Source organism: Lemur catta, chromosome 1 (genome assembly GCF_020740605.2).
Source record: "Lemur catta isolate mLemCat1 chromosome 1, mLemCat1.pri, whole genome shotgun sequence".
In the NCBI taxonomy this organism is placed as follows: domain Eukaryota; kingdom Metazoa; phylum Chordata; class Mammalia; order Primates; family Lemuridae; genus Lemur; species Lemur catta.
In genome coordinates this window covers 268882592-268901614 of record NC_059128.1, presented here as the reverse complement: position 1 = coordinate 268901614, position 19023 = coordinate 268882592, and the positions used below count along the sequence as shown (strand labels likewise).

General features: G+C 39.8%; 1 protein-coding gene across 1 annotated transcript in view; it reads left to right on the top strand.

Moving 5' to 3' along the window:
* LOC123630660 (amyloid beta precursor protein) overlaps nt 1–19023 on the top strand; it is a 245622-nt gene that overhangs the window by 206909 nt on the left and 19690 nt on the right. The window contains 2 exon segments of the mRNA XM_045540498.1: nt 11844–12065; nt 18408–18461. Coding sequence (XP_045396454.1) covers nt 11844–12065; nt 18408–18461 — 276 coding nt within the window.

Here is a 19023-nt window from a genome sequence, read left to right as displayed (position 1 = left end):
GACAAACATTTAAGCGATGGATATCCCAATTACACTGATTTGATCTTTGCAAGTTATATGAATTATTAAATTACCACCTGTAACCTGAAAATATGTACATCTATTACGTATCAACAAAAAATTAAATTTTAAAAAAGGATGTTGGAGCACTATGGTAAGCACTTTAAATTTTGAGATGCATTAATTACGTTATGAAGATGATCGTGCTTTAATATTGTATATTTAGAAGAAACCTTTTTAAATCTGAGTGTGTAAGAAGGAAAGAGTAGAAATCTCTGAGTCCAACGTCAGTAACTATTTAGTGTATCATAATTTGAAATGAAATTTTTTTTCTTTTTTTTTAGTTTCAAGTTGAAACTGTTTTCAGAGCAGGGTGAAGGTGAGGAAAAGCTAACTGTGCTGAGATTAAATAACATTTTTAAAAGAAAAATTACTAGAATTTTATGTAAATTTTCAACAAAGCCTCAGGAGCATGGATGAAGTCTTGTGCTAGGACTGGGAAGTGTGGATGTGAGAAGCAGTCTGAGGGATTGGAGTGAGATCTCCTGTGTGGGGGCCGTAAGTTGTGCATCTCTGGAAAGCAGCTGCCCCAGGCAGCAGGACGTGGATCCATTTTTGGTGAAGGATTGGCCAGCTGGGTAATTTTCCATCACATTGACTAGATTTCTGCTTCTCCAGGTTATTAAGGCAGAGCTGGCCTCCCTGATCCCACCTTCACTTCATTATTATCTGCGTGGAGGGTGTATCTAACACAAAATTAGCAAAAAGGTTGGATCTACTTTACTTTTCATCTCCTACACAGTTTTCTCCTTTGTTCTATGCAGAAAAAAAATGAGGTTTTGAAGTTGCTTTTTATTATCTTATGGATGCTAATATTCAGATGATTTAATTAAAAAATCACTTTTTGTTTGGTTAAGACATACTTTGCTCTCTATAGTTCTTAACAATAACTGCCAACCTGATTTTATTGTGTTACGCACTGCAGGTAGACACGATAAAGAATTTTCAGCGAGGATATGGCATTTCATTGTGGGTAGGACTGTTCACTGTCTAGCAGAATTCAATATAAGATAAATAAATCCCTTTTGAGGAATCTGATGTGGAATTTTTTTCCAAAGCACCTGCTAGTATCAGGAGAGCTCCCATGTTCATTCTCTTGCTGCCCTGTGGGCTGTTTAAGCACAGACAGGAGCTCTCTGGACCTGTGTTTCCAGTGGCCAAGAATTAGAGTTTTGCCCACCTCCCTGGTAGCACCTCTGCCCTATCCCAGTCACAACCTTCCCCCTACTGCCACCACCAAAATACCCTGCTTTGTGCTTATGCCACTTCCTGAAGTACCTTTCTGGCTTCATCACTCTCACGTGCATCCTCACCTGCTATGCTCTTGGCCATTCTTTAACGTTTACGTGTCTGTTAAGTCTCTTATCATCTCCAGGCTTCCCGTTCATCCCTTTCTTTTCTTTACAGTTTACCTTAATGAAGCAAAGGTCATTTGACTGTAGAATTCCCGTAGTCTGGGCTTTTCCTCATTGTATCCTCCTGGTACAGGTCACTATATTTCTCCCACGAACTGAAAGCCCCCAGCTGTGTCTGAGCTGCTTCCCTTTTCACTTCACTTGTGCCCCAGCAGCCAGAAGGGTCACAGCTCCTGGGCAGCCGGTCCTCTGTGCCTTGGCACATGCACCTGAATCCGTTAGGACAGAGGTCTCTTCCCTAGGGCCCTGCTGTAACATCACTATCCCCAGCCTCAAAACCCAAGCTTGTTTCCTTCTCACCGTGTCTGTATCCCTACATAGCACTTGTATGGGAATTATTTGCATGCCCATCTTTTTCTCTGAACCATGATGAGCCCTTTGAGTGAAAAGAAATTGACTTAGTTTATTTCTGGCGCTGGCCGGAAAGATGGTAGGATTGTAGAACAGATGAATGAACGAATGCATGTGAAAGTGGTTTGATTTTTCTTGGTTCCAGATTATTTTCTTTCAAATGAGTCCTTCCAGCTTCTCTCAGTCCCGTGCATTGTGAGTGCTTTCCTGAAGGCGACACTTTGTATTCACTCCCCAGCCCCAGCTGCCAAGCACCTTCCATTGCTGGGCTTGGTTTCCCTATACATTGTTAAAGGAGCACGTGACACTGGAAGGCAAGTTTTGGGTTAAAGAAAACATAAATAGGCTACTCTGCAGAAGTACACAGAGAGTTTGTGTGCTTTTTAAAAATCTGCATAAATAAACTTTCAAATGAGCTATTATGCATACAAGGATGATGTGCTGTCTTTAGGAACAGGCGCCCATCCTCCACTGTGATGATATGTATATATTTATGCTAATCTTACACACTTGCCTGTTCCCCTTATAATTATCTGCATGACTCTTTTAGGCTCTTTGAATGAAATTAACTATGTATGGCTGCTGAAAATTTTCCTTCCTACCATGAGCTCACCAGACTTGCTATCCAATTCTTTACATCCTTCTAAGTATAAAATTCCATCATTTCAGCACTCGTCAACATGAATCAATTAGAATGCACTTTCTTTGCAGCATAGCGGAGTTTTTGCTAGCTGACGGGAGGGGTGCTGGTTCTCATTTCATTCATTTGCTTTGGTTCACCCCAGGATCTCTCTTGCATAGGTCAGACTTCTCTCCCGAGTTTGGGAGCGGGTGCTGGCCAGGCAGTACCGGGTGCTGTGGGAGCACGACTCACCGAGACTACCAGAGACAGTTGTGCCCACAGCCTGCAAGCTGTCAGTGAGGGTGCTGTGAGCGTGTCTAGCTTAGGCCTGGTCTCCTTCCCTTGCCTTGTGCAGCTGAAGGTGCAAGTTGGAGTTAAAATCTGGTCCACACACAGCTAGACAAGACATAAGCCCTGTATGCGACTCACTCCCCAAAGAAAGCATGTGGCTTTCATCAGAACTAAGGCTGATGTTTTAATCTCTACCTGCTCTCTCCTACTGGTTCCGAGCTCAGGTAGAGAAAAGGGAACACTGTGGACTGATTCCCAGAAAACCTCAACACCAGCAATGAAGGCTCCAGGAGACTATGAACTCAGATTATATATAGTCACCAGAATGACTTTGCCTTTATAAAAATGTATGCAAGAGCATAAAAACTGTCATTTGAGGACATTTTTGTCCTCACTCTACTTTCTTGTCCTCACTGAAAGCATTAGCAGTTTTAAAAAATGAAATGTCCTGATATAGCAAACCTCATGTTTCGTTTTCCCAATTTACTCCGTATCTAAGAACTTACTTCAAAGTAAAAACAAACAAACAGAAAAAGACTGTACCAATTTATATAGAACAACCTCCCAGAAAATTGAAAAATAAGTACTGGAGAATGAAACTAGGGAAGAATTCTTCCTCATGATTCTTCTGTGTCCTCAAACCTAATAATCCTAATTTCAATCACTGTCCATGTGCCTCAGTAACCTCGAAAAATTTATTCTCATTGGCCATAGTCATAAAACTGACATAATAAAGTGATGTGGAAGCAATGAAGTAATCGGTACTGTAAAGAATAAAACTTAAAAATAAAACGTTACTCTTGGTTATTGCTGGTGGTGGTATCGCAAATGAATTATTCCTTTTGTCTACATTTTTGGCACTGAATTTATATTACTCTTAAAATTAACACCAACTGATTACATTTTTTTCCATAAAGGAAGAATCACAGTGAAGTCATAGCTTATGCTGCAGAGGTTAGGCCCTTAAAGACAGGTTTCAAAAGAGAATTCCACATGATTACCTTGAAAATCCTTTAGCTCAGTCGTAAAAACACACATCTCTCAGTTAGCCTAAGACAGCCAGTTTTTCCTCTAGCAATGTGAACAGACAGCTGTTTCTTGAGTTGAAGACCATATGCAAAAATTGACTTATGTTTAGAAGATGTGAGGCATCAAAATCACATTCATTTTTATTTTTGTTTGCAGGGAATGTGTAGTTTATATCTGCTTTGTATTAGTCATATGATGTAATTTCACTCTAAATGGATCAGAGGAAGACATCTGGGTATGTGTAGATTAAAGCTGACAATGCCTACAGTACTACACTTTTTGTTTCAATATAATTTAAGACTTGGAGAAAAGTCTTAAGAATATATTACATAAAATTTCATTTTTTTGAAAGTAAGTTGCAGACATAATGGCCCATTATACCTAAATTCTTCATTGTGTGTTTACTCGAAACAAGGACATGTATTTTTACATATATGAATTATTGCCTCAACATAGCATACTTTTAGAGATTATTTCTACAGTGTCTAAACTTGTTTTTTAGTCAATATGTTAGGTTTCTAACAACCCAGGCAAGACCAAGACCCCCTAATGTTGTTGAAAATAAGATCAGGACATTGGCACAAGTTCCACAAGTAAATGTGAAAAAGGAGCCCTTTAATCTGCTTTTAGATGCCTAGGAGTCTGGCTGGCTTTTATCTTGATTTCTGACTGATGCCACTGGTAGGTCTAAGTTGTTTGATCTATTGAAAGGAAAAGGAAATGTGTCTTAAATGAAAAGGGACTTCTATACCCTCAGTCTAAGCCAGACAAGTAATATTTCAGGAAAATGTCACTTGCAATAAGGAATATTTTCACAAGTGATGTGTAGCCTTGTTTGTGTCTCCTCCAGGGACAGTTTGTTACCATAAGTGGCCAAAGCATGCCTCATTTAAAAGTCTGTGGCCAGGAAGCTACTAAACAAAAATAAACCCAGATTTAGACATGGAGTATGGAGTCTGAATTTTCACTCTTAGGAGATTTTCAAGATTGATAATGTAGCTAAAAATTAGAGGACTGACCTCATTTTCTGGAGGTCAAGATAAAAACTAGATTTGTGGGACAGCATTTACTTTGTGATAATATGGCTATAAATTCTTCCCCAAGCTGGAAAATGTGGCCATGTCATACAGGTCTGTATCACTCTCAGCCACTGAGTGTCCTAGTTACTGCACTATATCGTGGAGGCAAAAAGATATTTGGGTTGACTGAGTCTACAGAATCAATCCACTGTTCAACAATTGGAACAGCTCAAAACCAAAAGGAGTCGAAATTATTTTAAATTTGACTCAGAGTCGGTGAAGTTTTCTGACTGCTCATGTAACTATCCAGTTCATCCTGAGAAAGAGAAATCTAAGGAAGTTGGGATGGGGGGTGTGCAGAGGGGAACGTGCTCTTGAGGATGACGGGCTGACAAAATGGAAGTCCTCACTTGGGTTGAGAAGGGAGCGTTTCCCCTCTGCTCCACCATCCAGAAGCTCTGTGATCTTGGACCTCTTTTACTTTGGTTTCTTCATAAGAAAAAAAAACGATAGCATTGAATTCCTTCCTTTCCCAATCTGTCAAAAATATCAAATGTATGAAAAACAGGGTGCTTGCGATGATAGATGGATTTACGCTTCTTTAATATTAGTTCCCAAAGGTAAATAGCCATGTCCTCTATAAAATGGAATTTGTTGTGGAATAGTAAGAAGGTTGCACTAGGAATCGGGGTACTTAGGTTTGGATCCCAGTTCTGCCACTTGCTAGGTTTAAATATACTTATCAGGATGGGTGTCGGTTTGTTCAGCCATCAATGGGGGGTGATGGTGATCCCACTGTAAAGATTGCTGTGGGTATCAAATGAGCTGCTGGATATGAAAAGGCCACCGAGATGGAAGGTGTCGTGAGTGCAGTTGATCTCATGCTGTTAAGGTATCATAGCCTGGCTCAGTCCCATCACGGTACGGCTCTGGAATCACAGGTGTCTGTAGTATGTAACTAATCAGAACATCCCAGTCATGTGCCTAATCACTTGAAGACCACATAGGTTCTCCCCCATGTCAGCATTGCAAACAGCTGCTCCACTGAACTACAGGGAAGTCCATGCTTACAAGTAGACTGACACACCAGCTAGGGTTGGTCTTGCTAAAAGCATCTTCAGTAGAAAAGAGCTGTTCTTTTCTAGGAAGCCCAGCAACGAAGTGTGCCCCTTGGCGCTCTCTATGCTTTGAAGTACATTCTTTTCTTCAAAGTCTGCATAACACTGACCTGTTTCCTGAACACTTCCCTGTTCTTGCTGGTGTGTGACTTCCTGCCTAAAAAATGGGCCAGTGACAAAGGAAAACCATGACCAATCTTTCCTTTCCTGTGACTGGTTCAGAAATGTGAACATGAGTGATCACTTCAAGGCCACAGAGTGTGTTGGGTTCTGAGAACGTGACTTTCAGGTGTTTTGGAGTAAAGTTTCCTCTGGCAATTTGGTTTCTTGGGCATACTCATCTCTCATACCTTGTTCTGTTTTTGTGCTTTGTTTTGAGGCTGTTTTTTAGTGAAGGGATAACTGAGGATGTTGTGTAATGCTGCCTTTGTGCAGCTCCTGGCTGTGGTCGGCATGGTGGAGAGTGGGTCCTCTCAGACTGTAACATGCATGAGGGTCACCTGAGCATCATGTTAATGTGCAGATGCTTCTTCCCTAGCTCTGGGTGGGACCTGAGATTCTGCATTTCTAACGAGTTCCTAGAGGACACCCATGTAGCGAGAGTACAAGTAAAAGGATTGGAAGTAAAGAAACTGCAAAGACCATCCAGCCAACCTCTCGTGGTTTTTATGGGTGAAAAACACAAGCCTTAAGGAGTTTGAGAGGCCATGGAGAGATTAAGTGTAATAAACAGCATCACAGTTATGTGCTGAGCCAAGAACTGTACACAGAACTGTGATTAGAAAATTAAATCTGATATCATGGTCCTGGTGTGGGCAGAATGCTTACATTGGATGACAGCTGAGTTATAGTGGAGCTTCCTGGTAGGGAAAAATCAGTACATCCCATTTAGAGATACTTCCAGTGCAGCTGTCAGGGCGAGGAGAAAGGGGGTCATTGTGTAGCTGCAGGGCTGTGATCCTCAGGCCCTCAGGCAGATAGACGCATACGTAAATATTTATTTAAAAGATAAAAGTTGGTTATGTGTTAGATGAGATTGAAAAGAAATTTCCTTTTTGGGGAGAGGCTGCAGATAAATATTTTTCTACCAGGAACCAGAAGTATCAGAAAATAGGAAAAATAATAATTGCAATGGTGGTTCTGTCCTGGACAAAAGAAAAAACAGCAAACCGAGGGACATCATGTTCTCACCGGCGTCCAAATCAGACCTTGGACAGCCACAGGCTGAGACGGTACCTCCTTTATGTGAAGAAAATGTGCCTCTCCACCCCACGTGTGTGCATGTGTAGACGAGGGCATTCGGTAATTGTAACTGCAGCTTGTAAAGGAGAATTGATTGGTTTGACATCTATAAACTTTATTTTCTTGAAACCTAAGGTGTGGCCATTAAATTTTTAGGAGGAGTTTGGCTAGTAGATTAATAATTAAAAGAAGAATATTAGATGAATTCCTCTGTTTTCCATTCAATGGTCATTTTGAGGCCATTTCTCTCAAAATGAACAATCATGGTCTATTGCTTTTACAAAAACTAAATATTTTAGCCATTCAAAGATAAAATTGCTATTGCCTCTCGATGTTGCTTTCTTTAAAATATTTTCAATGATAGCTAAGTGGTAGAGGTGTTTTTTGTTTGTTTGTTTTTGTTTTATTTTTAACTGTTTACTCTTAGTAGCCTTAATATACATCCTCCACGCATTTTTTAAAAAGCCAGGTGGCGGGGTTCATTATGTGTTTACTGTTTGAAATTAAATACCTCTTATCACTTAAGCCATAGGTTAAATATTATCATCGTTGAACTCAGTTAAATATTTCCACTTTTAACTGCAAGGCTCAAGTGCCTGGGTATTATAAAAGAAGATGTTTGAGTCCAAAGGTAACTGCTACAGTTTGGGGCAATAGCAAATAGTTTTGAGGGGGAAAAAAATCTTAGGGGGAAAATAAGCATAGTCTCTTAGTTTAATACAGCAGTTGGCAAATGTAGATGCTTAAAAGCTTTGAAAATCCCCAATGTAGGCCATCAAAGCATTGTAATAAAATATTAAATTAATTCAGGTAAAAGGATTCTCCATCAGGGCCACGAATGTAGTAGAGGTGTGGTTTCCATATGAGTAGTCTCACCACAGAGGTCAAAGGGAAAGTCCCACTCGGAATGAACAGTGAAATAATCATATTTGACTCCGGATATTTTGTCATAGGCACAGTTGCCCCGTGTCAGTGTGTGAAGCCGTTGGCAACACCCTGAGCCCTTAATAATGTCTCGAGCTAGCTGGCTGCCTTAGACGTTTTATGATCATGAAATTGAATCCTCTTTTTGGCGATGGTAATTCATGACGTCCACCTTTTTTTTCCCCGTAAAACCACACTGACTTCATTGTTCCAAATAACACAGCTAGGGGAGGTTATTTCTAAATGTCATATGTGAAATTAAGTAGTAACATGGATTTCTCCTATTTTGAACAACAAAAAAGCTAAGTCCTTATCACGCTGCCAAAAACATAATTTTTCTTGAATCTTTCATTCCTTCACTTGTATTTTCTGAAAATGAATGTAATAAATAAGCCACTGTGGGGCTTAACATTCTGGTGGCCATTGGAGGAAATGTACTGCCGACAGTGTAAGAGATAAAAGAAGAAAAGGGGTGCCCCAATCTACCTCAACCAGAAACGCCCTGGATATTCTATGAAGTACAAATGTAACATTGTCCACTGTGACAATTTCCTACTCTACTTTTTTACTGCTAAGGGCTAAGATGCATACAGGACCCACTCCAGCTGTCCATACCTGGGAAATGCCTATTTGGGGGCAAAAGCAATAACTGTGCCATAGTGCTAGTGGTGATTAAGTCACTTTAAAATCCCATAAGAGTGGAAGATATTACTGAAGACACTGGACCAGTGTTATGCTTATAATGCCTGATTTCTACATTTACTCTGTAAATGAGCAGTCCACTAATGAGCCTGGGAATGAGCCCCTTTTCTGACACTATGAGAGGCTAAAATAGATGGGGACAAATGCAGGGAGGTTAGTGTTATGCAACCCAATACTTGGATTTCTGCACTGGTGCTTACTGGCCATTGGATCTCCCATCCAAGTACTAACCAGGCCCGACCCTGCTTAGTTTCCAAGATCAGACAAGATCGGGCATGTTCAGGGTGATATGGCCATAGACAGGATCTTGAAAAGATTACTTCATCTCTCCCAGCCTCAGTTTCCGATCCCATCAGGATAACAATGCCTGCCTTGAGAGGAGAGTTATAGGGGAGAGGGGGCATTTGATCTGGGCTTTTTAAAGAATTCATATAATTTAGATAAGCAGAGATAGGCTTCCCAGGTAGCAGGAACAGAGAACAAAGGTGTCATAGTAGGAATACATGATCTCTTGTGGGGATAACCCAAGCTGTTTAGCCCGAGAGAGGTGTGGTGTAGACAGCAAGGAGCTGTGAGCTTCATGGCCTTCAGCATCTGGCAAAGGAATTGAGATTAATTCAGTGGAAGATGAGGACCCACTGAATTGTGGGGGGCCAGATGTAGCCATTCCTTAGTATCAGGAAAAGATCTAGGAAACAGAGAAGAATAAAAATCAGTAAGGAGACCAATGTTGTAGTCAGTTTGTGCTGCTATCACAATACCCAAGAGTGGGTAATGTATAAACAATAGCAATCTCACAGTTCTGGAGGCTGGGAAGTCCAGGATCAAGGCACCAGCAGGTTCAGTGTGTGTTGAAGGGCTGGTCTCTCTGCTTCCAAAATGGCATCTTGTTGCTGCATACCCCAGAGAGAGCAAACCTTGTGTCTTCGCATGGCAGAAGAGCAAAAAGGGCCTGAGCTAGTTCACTCTAGCCCTTTTCTAAGGCACTAATCCATTCATGAGTGTGGAACCATCATGACTTACTCCTCAAAAGGCCCCACCACAATGAAGATGAAGTTTCAACACATGAAACTTGGGGGACCCTGTTCAGACCATAGCAAGCAATGAAGAGACTATCCAAAGAATCCAGGCAGAGAGTAATCACGTTCCAAGGGGGAATGCAAAAGTGAGTGAGAAATGGATGAGAAAATTCACAGATGCAACTTAAATGGATTTGTCAGTAGTGTAAGAAATACAGAGCCATGGATGGTTCTGAAGGCGTCAAGCCTGTGGCTGGGAGAATGGTTCTGCCAAGATTAGAAAACAGGAAAGCAGGAAGGACCACCAAGGGGCCTTGAATACAGTTTGTGCCTGCTAAGTTCACAGGATCAGGAGGGAGCTCTAAGTTCATATCTCCGCCAAACTGTTGGAAAGATACAAATTTGAGTGGGAAGGAGAAGTCAGAGCTGGGGAAATACATTTCAAATTCATCCAAAGGTAGGAGATCTTTAGAGTTTCAAGAGTGGGTAGGATTCCCAAAGGGGAGAATTGTAGAAAGAAATATAAGAAGAAAATAAGAGGGAAAAAGGAGCAAGAAGATTATTCAGAGATGTTGTGGGGAAGAAGCTCAGTACTGTGTATGCAAAACAGAGGAAACATTCCCAGATGTAGACGGAGGGTAAGTGATAGTAAACCCCACAAAACATCAAGAACAGCATGGCCCCAGGAGAGGCCGAGAGCTCTCTCATTGGGGAAGGTTCTTCCCTGTCAAGATAAATGTGTAAGCACTAATCATTATTCCAGAATATCCTCTCCTTAGTATAGTAAGTGCTTAACAGTCATAAGCACAAGAGTTATATAAAAGAAATGTCCATTTAATTTATTAAATCAGACATTGGCTACATTATTAGCCTCCACCTAGGACTCTGTAAGACATGAAAAAGTTACAAGAAATCTAATGGGTGCCTTTTATCTGTAAGGGAAAGGTCATTGCAAGCATCAAATATTGAATTTTAGAATGGTACCACAGCTAATAGGGATATATTATAACTCAAATTAGACTTCAAAAGGACTGATTTGCTTGGGATTCCATCATTTAAAATCTCCCACAATAAAACTGACTTCATGAAAGTTATTGATCGCATGTATTAGTGCTATTCCGTCAGATTGTTTTAATAGGTATATTTGAACAGAATATAAATTTTTCAGCTAATTTTTTTGCCAATTTAAGAGAAAATTTGATGGATATAGTAAAATGTTATAAATCAAATTTAAATCTTGATTTTATTTTCTTCATTTTCTCCAGCAATAATACTAACCAGTGATGTGTCTGAAATGTTATACAGTATAATAAACTCTTGACGTGGGTATGATTGGAAAATGAGATATTCTGGCTAATCTGATACTGTCATGAATAGCACAAATGCTCTCTATGGATCTCTAATTTAAAACAATATATAACACAGAGAAAAACCTAGTAAATCTTAGGTAACATCATAGGAGATTCACAAATCTTGATACCTTGGGTCATTTTTTAGAACAGTAATTGCATTTGATACAAGGTTATGTTCTAATAAGCTCTTTTTTTCCAGTAAAAAGGCATTTCGGGGCCGGGCGCGGTGGCTCACGCCTGTAATCCTAGCACTCTGGGAGGCCGAGGCGGGTGGATCGCTCGAGGTCAGGAGTTCAAGACCAGCCTGAGCAAGAGTGAGACCCCGTCTCTACTAAAAATAGAAAGAAATTATATGGACAACTATAAATATATATAGAAAAAATTAGCCGGGCATAGTGGCACATGCTTGTAGTCCCAGCTACTCGGGAGGCTGAGGCAGGAGGATCGCTTGAGCCCAGGAGTTTGAGGTTGCTGTGAGCTAGGCTGACGCCATGGCACTCTAGAGACTCTGTCTCAAAAAAAAAAAAAAAAATGCATTTCGGTAATCAAATGCGTGATTTGAGGATTTTCACTAGACTACCAGAACTTTGGGTAGGTCAACAATGTAAAAGCAGTTGAAGTTACCCGATTGTCAGTAAATGGTAGCTGCTGCTGCTGCTGCGATTGTTGTTACTAAGGAGATGGTTTGGTTTTGTTTAGATGAGCTGCTTCAGAAAGAGCAAAACTACTCAGACGATGTCTTGGCCAACATGATCAGTGAACCAAGAATCAGCTATGGGAATGATGCCCTCATGCCATCTTTGACCGAAACGAAAACCACCGTGGAGCTTCTTCCCGTCAACGGCGAGTTCAGCCTGGACGAGCTCCAGCCGTGGCATTCTTTTGGGGCCGACTCTGTGCCAGCCAACACAGAAAACGAAGGTAAGAGTCCCCTGAGGGAGCAAGATTGTTCTGGTAGCTACACATACACGTGTGTCAGAGAGAGAGAAAGAGAGATCTTTTTTTTGTTCTCGCATGGTGATTTTTTTTTTTCTCTGATTGTAGTAATAAAATATTTCATTTCAGTTTTACTTCAAGAAGGAAGTATGAGCAGTTACTATATAGCCATTAAAATACTATTATATCTGTGTGAATTATTCTTTACCTTTTTTCATGCTACAAAGCAAGTAAACTGGAATTTTTTGGAAAAGATAACAGCCCCATTGTATAGGTGGTAAAATCACAATGGTAATGATTATCCAGAACACTTTCAAGTAAAAGGCCTCTCCTCTCCCAAAGATCCAAAGTGGCATTCGGGGGAGTGTCACCCTTTGGAGTTACCAGTCCCATACAGAGGGGGTGACCCACAGTATGTTATTCAAGAGGCAATTCTGCACATGGAAAATGTGTGGCAATAACATTTTTCTAATTTTTATTTTCCCATTCTTTCCTTAATATAAAACGATATAATAATAAAAGCAGATACATAAAGAGCATGTACTGTATGCCATGTATTATTTTTATGACTTATTTTTCAAATGAGAAAATGGAGGCACCAGGAGACTAATTTCTTTAGTAGTGATTTTTGGTAGGATTTTTTTTTTTTTTAATGCTTTCTCACTGAGAGGTATATTGTTGCTTCTGGAATGAAAGCACAAACTTCAACTGATGTTTATGAGATAGAGGCCTAGAATGCCAGCTTCAGAGAAAACAGATATAAGTAATGAAATCCAGGAAATTACAGCTCACCAGCAGAGAGAGAAGATTCGGCAGGGCCTGTATAAGTGGACATTTGACAGGTACCAAAATAGTCTTCATTGGCTACTCATTTGTACATGAAATTTCAGGTTGCATTAAATGTTAAAGGCAAAGATAGAGTACAATGTATAAATAAATGTAATTTTGCTTGAGATTTAAAGTTTTTTGTTTAGAAAGTTAAATTTAAGACATCTGTCAAAACTAAGGAGCACATTGCTGTACATGTTTTTTCCTATGACAGTTCAGAGAAGTAAGATTTTTCTATATAAATAAATTTGTGCAATAAATGATGTATTTTTTCCCAGGGATTTCTTAGCACAAATACCTGTTTAGCAGAGAGCATCTTTTAGTATGCTTTATCATTTTTACAGGTTCAGAAGGATAAAATTACAAATGCATAAACACCTTGATGTCTAGATACTAATAACATGTTTTTCAAGAATACAGCAGGATTTTACCTGCAATTTTCTTTCTTAAAGTAGCAAATTTTAATGGTTGTTTATATTTGTCATACACCTCATAAAGTGCAGTCAGTGCACTTCTCAGACTAAGTTCAATATTAGACCTTATTTGCACTGGACAAGTTTCTGTTTAAGAGAACCATTGCAGAAAATCATTATATAGACTATTTTCACAATGGGAGTGATCACCCCAAATTGTTTCCTTAATTTTAGTAATATCAGCAGATACAAACAGCAATGTTATTGATGATGCCATAATAATTAAAAATTTACCATTTATGAAAATAATTATTATTCACATAGAGGAAAAAATGTTAAGGACATTTAGTTATCAAAGACCTAAGTAACATCCTTATTAAATTGTATTATTACTAGAGTTCTGATTGTGTCACTTTTTTATGGTTAGATTTATTTTGGCCATTTAACATCTTCCTTTAGCCTCTAATGAGAATTTTTCGGGGAAAATGTCTAATCTTATTTTGCAAATTGAATGCATACTAGATTTGCTCTTTTCCTAGCAGCACACATTGTAACATTAACCATGAGAAACAGTCTGTGCATACACACACATACACACACACACACACACACACACACACACACACACACACTTTCTGAAGCCTTTGGGTATGGCCAGTTGGCCAAAGGCCTTGAGTTTATATCAGTAGATCCTTGGTGAAGATGCACTAATTACATTGCCTAGCCTTCATCAAAAGAGCTGACATTCTTGTTAAAAAAAAAAAGCTTTTGTTTAAATAAGCAAAATCTTATATAAGAATATTGGAAGGCAATGGTGCTTAAGATCTCAGAGTCTTGAGTAATGTTTCTCTTCATTATCAGACCCAATATTCTTTTTGTAACTATTTTAAAAAGCCTCCTCAATGACCAGTTTGTAAATAAAATGGGCAACATTTGGGGGGAAATCAATATAATGGACATAATTGATAAAATATGTTCCAGCATGTAAGTGCTCAGGCCCAATGACTACTGAAAACGGTGTCATAGTCAGGCGCCTGGGCCTGAGTCAGGCGGGCTGATACAGGGGGCTGTTTCGATTTAGGTTTTACAAGCAGCATAAGCATTAGTGATGTCATTTTCCAAATTAAAAACTACAGAAATGCTTTGCATTTATATATAAAATTTGATTAGGTTCTGGGTTCACATTGTCATAAACACCTGTGTATCCAGTGAGAAATTAGAAAACCATGTAGGGTGCAGGGCAGTTTTTATTTGTTGGGGCTGCTCTGTGCACGGCGTCTAACATCCTCCCTCCCACCCCAGTCTTCCCAGTGACAACCAAAACCACTTCCACGTTCCCCACCATCTTGTAGTACTGCCCCACACTCCTAAATGATACAGATCTGAGTTTAAATTCCAGCTCTGCTTTGTGCTTATGAGCAAGTTACTTAGCCTCTCTGGCTAGCTGATGGTCTATAAAGTAAGGGTGATAATAATTCCTAACTCAGAGGTATGGTATGAGCATTAAATAAGAAGGCATAAAAAAGCTCTTAGCGAAGTGCCTGGAACACGGTAAATGGTCAGTGGTAGCTTTTTTTTTTTTTTTTTTTTTTTTTTAATGGAACCAGGATCATCTTAGAGAGATTTTATCAGCCTGTCTCAAGATGAATCACCATATGGCCTAAACAATGTATCCTTAAAATAATGAATATAACAAGCCGTATAATGAGATACAGTCCTACGGTCATCCGTGGTCTCTCCTCTCCATAAACTTGTTCCTTCTTAGTCCTTCTTTTTACAGACATTTGCACATACATAGAGCTATTAAAAAATATCTAAAATTCTCAAAGGATTTCCTTTCATTGTTCATGCAGTCCTTATCATCATAGCTTCAAATGCTTACCAGAAAATTTGTTGATCTTCTCAATAATAATCAGTCAAGTCCAGGGGAAGGTCTGATGCCCAGGCATTCTTTTAATTTACATTGAAAAAAAATAAGCATATCACAGTTTGCCAATATTATAGGCTGTGGAATAGCTACGATTTGCCTTAAGGAATGTTTGGTCTTTGGTTTCCAGATCCATAAAATCTAAAGGAATGGGAAAACTCAAATGAAACTGTTGTTATAGAACTGTTCTCACGGATCACAAAGTGAGACAGTATGTATATTTTGCAGAGTAAAGCTGCCCTCTGGTATATTTTTAATTAGCCATAAAGAGGCAATGAGGAAGCCGATTTAAATGGTGAAATCAAGGTTAAATAATGTCTTTCATTAAACCTACAACCAGTCCTTTTTAGGCCTCTCTTATCTATATATAAAACTGGTTTCCTGCTGGTTTCTTATTACCTAAGGCCTGGTGAAAACATTGTACAAGGCAGTACTAGCTTGGGCCTATTACAAGGAACGTCAGAACTAGCAAAGTCAAAAATCCCAGAGTCCCAATCATTCTATTCCTCCTCTTACAAGGAAGGATTTGATTCAAAGCTGCTGAGAGCAAGGGAATAACAATTTGTGCTTAAATTTTATCTTAACTCTTTAAGATAATCTATTTCTTATTTTTAATTTACTAAAAAGCCACTGTAAAATGTTTTGAATGCTCTATATTGATGAAGTCACTTTCTGGTTCAGTAAGTAAAGGTCCATTTGAAAAATCAGAAAGTATTTGCAATGGATTGGGAAATAATGCACTACTCTGTCTTGTCGATGTGTGTTCTTTTGTTGCAATAATGTCATAATTGCCATTAAAAGAAAAAAACCTTTTTTGATATATGCTCCCCAAACTCAAGAGCTACTTATTTTTTGAGCATTAACGCATGCTAAATCAGCTTCGAACTGTTACAGCAGATGACTGTTTAAGTCACTGAAACCATTACTGTTTAATCTTCCTAAAAAATAGAAAAGGTCTTATTACTGTTCTCAAGTAATATGTACCCAGTAAAAAAAAAGGCAGAGAAATTTATAGGAATAATCTTGTCACTCAGAGATAACTAACGATACCATTTTGTAGTAATGACTCTTAGACTTTCTTCTATGCACATTTGATGCTTTTCAATATTCCCTCAGTAATTGTGGTATAGTACTTTATTATTGGTAAGTTTCTCTCACATAAGTATGTACCAGTGAACCCTGGAAAAACCCTGTTTACATGTGATAAAACTGAGGTTCAGAAACAATGTCCTTTGCCCCAGATCACAGAGAAAATAATGGTAGCATTAGCAGCGGACCCTGGGACTACCAGCTCTTCAGCCTGCATTTAAACCACAGGTACAACTGCTGCCCCCTGAGTCAAAGATACATTTTCTAATGATTTCACTGTTGATATATGTGATCAGCACCACTTCAAGGTGCTTGTTGGCCCTCATGCATGTGGTATGGTGTGTTCATGTGTTCTTACCTTCGACTGAAGCACCTTTGGGGCCCTCGTCACTGGGAACTTCTGAAAAAGCACAATAATCCTTCGACTCACTCCGTTTTATGAAGAGTAATAACGTTATTTACTACAGGTTGTTGCAGATGGGAAAAAAGATGAAATATAGAGAAACTGAACTTCATTGTTGAAATGTATTTGTGAGTTGCAGCCGGAAGTGTGCCTTCTTCCAATGCACTAAAGAAGTGTCCTAGAGGGTAGTCATCCTCACAGCAGTAGTCATTATAGAAGATCTAATAGTGGGAGACTTACTAAGTGCAGTTTTATAGTATTTGGGAGTTTCTGAAACAGGCTTTAAAAGTTATTTGTTCTCACTACAATTAGAAGATAAAGATGTTATTATTTCTGTTTTCCATATGGAGAAACAGCCTCAGAACTGGCCACTTGCCCAAGATCATGGACGCTGTAAACGTTGGGCCTGGGTTTAGATGCCTCTGCTGTCCTTTCTAGCCCACCACGCCACCAGTCTATGCGAGAAAGGACCGAAGCACTTTTCTCTTTTATGTCACCCAAGTGTCTTCCCAGAAATATTTTCTTATATTTTTGAATACTTGGCTTATTGCCACTTCCCCCCCCCCCCCGCCCCGTCCCTGTCAACATGTGGCATCCAAAATCTCTTTGGACCTAAATCTCACCTTCCAATGCCCGGCCTGTGTGCATCAGGACACTGGGTGGTTCTAGTGAAGTTGCCAAAAGCCACCCCATCCAGCGCACCTGGTCTCCATCAACACCTGTGTTTGCTTTTTGTCCCCTTACTTTTACATGTGTCGGGCCTTTCCCAAGGGGCTTTTCCTCCTCCCTCAGCTTCATTTGCTCTTTCACCATTTATTAATCTTCAAAGTCTTGCTTCTTTCTCTCTGCCTGGTTTCTTCAAAAACATACGTAAGTGCAAGGAAATCCTTTCTGAGCATCAGAAGCACTTTGGAAATGCAGGGGTGGTGAGCAGCGGTGAAGGATCCCAAGCTGCCCACGTGGCTTGCCTTGGGCCGGACCCAGAACACATACAAAGGGAAAATCGTGAATGCTGACAAATATAAAATGAAATAGCCTCATTTCACACATTTCAGCTATATGTCAGCTATCAAATGGAAACCAGCTTTTTGACAAAAAAGAGAAAGACTGTGGTTTATCTCTTTTACCCTCAAACTAAGGACAAATTTGATTCGCTAAGTGGCAGATTAGGTGGTGAAACTTTGCTCTTCCGGTAAATTCATATTTGCATTTTGCCCGGAAATTTAACAAAGTCCTTTTGTAGTTAATTAACTGTAAAATAAGATAAGATTGAACAGTCATAAAGGGAGGTATCTTGAAGGTTTTCTGCTGGGCAGGGTATAATATATTTTACTTCTAATCAAAAGCCAAGAAACTATCTCTCAACTAGTTCACAGGAAAATGCACCCTCCGCATCCACTCCTCTTTGATGTCGCTGCGTACCCTGGTGAGTGCTCTTATTAGCAAACCAAGGCGCGGGGTTGGCACGTCAATCACCATAAGCCTTTGGAGAGGTGCCCCTCCCGTTCCGTGATGCTTGAGATTAACTCAGTGGTGCTTTTCTGGCTGCTCCTTTTTTGTAACTTGTTTATTGCACATGCTTTTCCCTGCTCTGTGTTCAGGAGCCACAACTTACCATCTTGATTTGTCTCGTTTGCTTTTCTGTGTCTCTCGCTTCCTGTGCCCAGTTGAGCCCGTTGACGCCCGCCCCGCCGCCGACCGAGGACTGACCACGCGACCAGGTACCGGGCCCACCTGACCTCGCAGCTCCTTGCCCTTGAGCTTGAGCAAACGTCCTCTCCTCTCTTCACTACGAGCCTCTCTCAGTTGTACAGACGGCAGAGTAGAATTCCAAGTGACCCTAGAAACCAAACTTTTTAAAATTCTTCTTTTCTTTTCCTTACACTTCATCTCCCAAGTTGCTAATGAAGTGACCTATTTTTTGTTTCTGAGCTTTCCTAGGAAACCTAAAAGAGAGCCTCTTGTGGGTTTTTTTTCTTTTTTTTTTTTTTTTTTTATTTTTTTAAGGGGAGAAGATTATATAGAGCCTGTCCTCAGAAACAGGAGCCCAGGCAGATGCAGACTATCCGGCAGTGACCTGGTTACTGCTGGGAACATCTCTTCTTTCCTTTCCTGTTTGGTGTCCAGATGGGGCCTTTTCTAACCAAACTGGGCTCCAACTTCAATCGGTTACTGAAGTGGACATGATTTCCTGAAAATACCAGATTTGGTGTATCTCCAGAGCCAGAAATACTTACTTTTTCTGTTTTGTGGGTTGTATATACTTATTCTCAATGAGTGGCT